A 4,332-nucleotide genomic window follows, 5' to 3' on the forward strand; every position below is an offset into this window, starting at 1 on the left:
AAAGGTCATATCATCCCTTGTGCATGTCTTTTGCCTGCAGTGCTGTTCATTTAAAGAAACAGACACCAGCATACTGATGAGAAGATAAAAAAAACCCACCAAACAAAAATATGCTTTAAGAGCCCTGCTAAATCCCTGTGTGCAGGTCAAATTCTTGTTTTGTGCTGTTCACAGTACCAAAATTGTCCCATTGTATCCATTGAGGTATGAGCTTGAGCTTCAGGCACTGGAATGGGCTACTCAGGGACGTGGTCAAGTTCCCATCCCTGGAGATATTTAAAAGACGGGTGGGCGAGGTGCTTAGTGACCTGCCTTAGTAGTGGACAGGTACAGTTGGACTCAATGATCTTAAAGGTCTTTTCCAACCAAATGATTCTACGATTCAAAAAATTAGCTCTTACCTCATGCTCCCCACATCTACACTGGGATCTCCCACATTTGAAAGGTAGTTCATTCTTTCTTTCCTTTCCATGACCTGGGCACAACTGGCTGACTTGACTCCAGGGCTCCAGCCATGTGCATCTCACAAACTCAGTTACATATAGGACAATGAGTCTGCACTGCATTTGGAGACACGTTCCACATAGCAGCCTTCCCTCCCACCCCCACAAAGGTACCTCACTCCTGCATTGATGCTCGCTGCCACAGTCTCTCCCACCTAGCGACCTGCTGTAACAAATGCATTCCCCCGCACCTGACCTTGCTGGGTTCTTCTGCGCTGCTTGATGAGAAAAGCGGGATATCTGGAGAAGTGGCACTTGCTTAATAAGAACTCGCTGCTTTAGACATGTGCTCTTCAAATTTCTGTGTTTTACCACCTGTTCTGCCCCTGTTTGGAGTAGCTGGAAGAATGGCAGTGCCCACAGAGGAGACAAGACGCAAGAAGCTGCTCATCCTAAGGATCTAGCTTGCCACCTGCATGGCGGCTCTGGCCTGTGATCTCATCTGCTGCAGCTTTATTTGTCACACGGATCATCTGTGGGGCTTTGAGTACAGCCCCCATGCCTCAATATCCCTTCTGTACCTGCACTGGCCAAAACCAACAGTGCTCCAAATGCTGCATCTGTGTGGTCCACCACAGAGGTGTTGAAGACTGATGTCCATCCTCAACAAGGAGAGACCACCATTTACCAAAAGAAAGATGGACTCAAGGCCTGCAGCACAGCTCCTGGTGGCCGCCTCCTCTGCAGTGCCAGAGCACTCCATCCTGTGGAGGTCTTAGCTAAGCAGCATCCTACTGTTAGAAACTATACTTGTTTACTTTTTTCCTGACACTGTAGTTGCTGCTGCGGTAATGAGTTTTATATCAATATTGCACAAAAGCATTGCATAATCCCCAGCTAAAAAAGGAAGCAAGAATGAATTGTTCGAGTAACTTGGTTGTGGGTAGCTGTGGTTTTCAGTACTTCTGAACACCAATAAAGCAATCGTGGACTGTGGTTTAAAATGTATGAAACTGGCATTTCTGCTAAGAGCACTGGCACTGCTATTCCACTGCTTGTATTCTCATGAGAAAATGGTTTGAAATGTTCCACTCTCGTTCACTGCAACACTGACGCAGGCTTTGCTTGAAATTTCAGCCTGTAGGTTGCAGAGTTCATCCCCCGCTTAGAGGATTGTGAAAGTCTGCATCTTCTTCATGGCAACTGTCTTCAATTTTCTGCAGACTCCAAAAGACAAAGCTGAGCTGTCTTTGGTCAACATTTTTGAGGTACTCCTCCTAACACGCAAGCTGGACACATACTTTCAGAACACCAATACATTAAAAATCTGTCCCCGCCTAGTGATTATGAACACTAGAACCCTAATAAATACAACTCAGACCTTTAGAGAAAAAAAAAACAAACAAACCCCCAAACCAGAAAAGATTGATGGGTAGTATCTGCTAATCTAATGGCATGTCTCCCTTGAATGCCAAAAAGTTCTGTAGAAAACATCCCACAAAATATAGGAATCAACAACTCTCTGGCATGGAACATGACATGAAACTGGCAAGTGATACGGTTTAATAGCTTTGTGTTAGCCATGGCATTTAAGTACCACCCTCATTCATGACTCTCTGCATCTTGAATTCCCCCATTCAGGGCTGCCCCTCTGGAGGACAACTGACCAGCAGACTCATACGCCCAGTTTCTGCTTTTCACTGTCCTTTGCATGCAGAGGGCTGCTATTCTTTTTCTGAGGGGACAGAGATCATCCCAGCAATTGGAGGCAGCTGAACCTTGCCTTCAAAGGAAGAGACTGGGTTCAAGCAACAGCAAGGCAGTAAATCAGATTCCTTCTTCAAAGCAAACACAAAGTAAGGGCGTCCCATGGCAGAAAGAGAGGAAGCAACGGAACAGGAAGAGGTTACTTAAGAGGTGCAGCCTTTTTAACCTTGCTTAACAAGGTAAAATGCAGAGTGTTTCTTACCTACATAGATGTTCCAGAATTCCTCCTACAGGTAGGTGTGGGAAAAGGGGAATAAAAGGAGACAAAAAGAGTTATATGAGAATTACTGAATTCTTCAGAAGAATATTAGAACTTTCATACACAGAGTACTTGCAGCTAACAACTGTTAAAACAAATATTTAAGTTACAGGCACATGCAGTGCTTTGCAGCCTGCTATTACTATTTAATAAACTAAAACCATACAGTCTGTCTATAGTGCCCAGATCTACAAAAAAAACCAAACAACCAAAACCCCACACTCATGCATTTTTCAGAAATATCTAAAACTCCTTACAGATTTCCTAATGTGACTTACTCAGCATAAAGCACTTGGTTTCTTGCATAACTGTATCTTTCCATCAGTTTTGACTGAATTTACTTAAATTCCTGTGATGCCAAATTCTCGGTCTCCACCCCCCCACCCCATGCCCCCATCAATCAGGACCTCAGAAATCCTGAGATTTAAAAATATTTTGTCCGATTCGTGTTCTTCTTTCCCTCTGCACTGAAGACTCCAGGTATGCTGTCTGTCCAAGACAGTCCTTTTCAGCGACCACTGGTCACCAGGCAGAACAGGCCGTGCTGGTTCTGCTACAGATCAGCCAGCCTTCATGCTCTGAAATACCCTGGCCATGCACCCATGACTCCCCACCCAGGCCATCTCAGGGCCACTCCAAAAACATTCTGGTCACCGAGTAATGCTAAAGTGAAATGAATCTGGCCTTAACTCCAGTTTCAGGGCTGTTCTTAACAGCCACATAGCTACAGCCAATGTTCCCAATGCCCCCCAACCACCAAGTCACTTCAAGTTTTCAAATATCACCTTTTCTACTGGCCCCAGTCCCCACAGTTGCCCCATCTCTTTAATTCTCGCTTGAGCTTGGGAACAGATCGCATTTCTGTCTGCAGTTAAGCAACCATCAGGGTAGGGAAGGGTGACACAAGAATCACACATACAAACTTCATTCCATATGGGCAATTTAACATTAAGGCATGCAAGAACTGTCCACAGTATACATTCTGTCAGTTCAGACACTGAAAGAAAGAGGCACAAAATGATAAGCGCTGCAAAGCTTAAGTTCGGCAAAATTCTCCCATGAAGTTCCATGTCAGCATTTGCCTTCTCAACCTTCCCATGGACTCTCCACCTAAGAACTCTTGAACATAGTCATGACACTCACCTATGCCACCCTGTTAGGGTGAACATATTTCTAACATGGGTAGTATCAAATCATTTAAAGGTCAAACACCTCACAATGGCAATTAAACAGATCAGGTAAAAGAATGGAAGCTTTAACATGAGCTGGCCTTGCAAGAGCTAAATTAAGACTGTTACTGTATGTTTATGCCTTAGCAATTCCAACCACAGTCAAACCCACTGTTTATTCTTTGTCTTAAATGATCGAGCAACTTGCAGGTTCTGATGCTCAGCTCAAAAGACCTTAATACTTCATATTAGTTCATCCTTACAGTTTTCTCCTTGTCTTCAAAGGCTTCTCTTGCTTCTTCTTTTGAGCAGCGCTCCTCATTGCATTCTCGTTCAATATTCCCTTTTTTCAGTTCCTCTAAAAAAGAGTTAGCACGTTTTGTTCTTTCCAAGAACTTGTCAGCGTTTTCTTTCTTGATGAACACTAGACAATAGAGAAAATGATACAGGTGGTAGGTAAAATTTGGTGGTGGTAAACAGTCGTTAGAAATAACTGAAGTGGAAACAAAACCAAACCAGACCCTCTCACCACTCTACCCGTAGGCAACATTACCCGTGAGGTCAGTCCTCACGCAGACTGACACATCTCAGGATCTCTCAGGGCAGTCTCTCTCTGAGAATCAGAGACTCCAGGAAAAACCGTAGGCGTGCAAAATTCTCTCCTACTATTTTTAATCTTGAAAATAAGAACGTG

At 44.0% G+C, this 4,332-nt stretch overlaps 1 protein-coding gene across 1 annotated transcript in view; it reads right to left on the reverse strand.

The window, feature by feature from the left end:
• Nucleotides 1-4,332, reverse strand: part of LOC104132462 (coagulation factor X) — a 16,419-nt gene that overhangs the window by 9,444 nt on the left and 2,643 nt on the right. Inside the window, exons 2-3 of the mRNA XM_009645744.2 lie at nucleotides 3,902-4,062; nucleotides 2,413-2,437 (exon numbers count right to left, since the gene is read on the reverse strand). Coding sequence (XP_009644039.1) covers nucleotides 2,413-2,437; nucleotides 3,902-4,062 — 186 coding nt within the window. The remainder of the gene's footprint in view (nucleotides 1-2,412; nucleotides 2,438-3,901; nucleotides 4,063-4,332) is intronic.

The sequence above is a fragment of the Egretta garzetta genome, unplaced genomic scaffold (assembly GCF_000687185.1).
Source record: "Egretta garzetta isolate BGI_Z169 unplaced genomic scaffold, ASM68718v1 scaffold168, whole genome shotgun sequence".
In the NCBI taxonomy this organism is placed as follows: domain Eukaryota; kingdom Metazoa; phylum Chordata; class Aves; order Pelecaniformes; family Ardeidae; genus Egretta; species Egretta garzetta.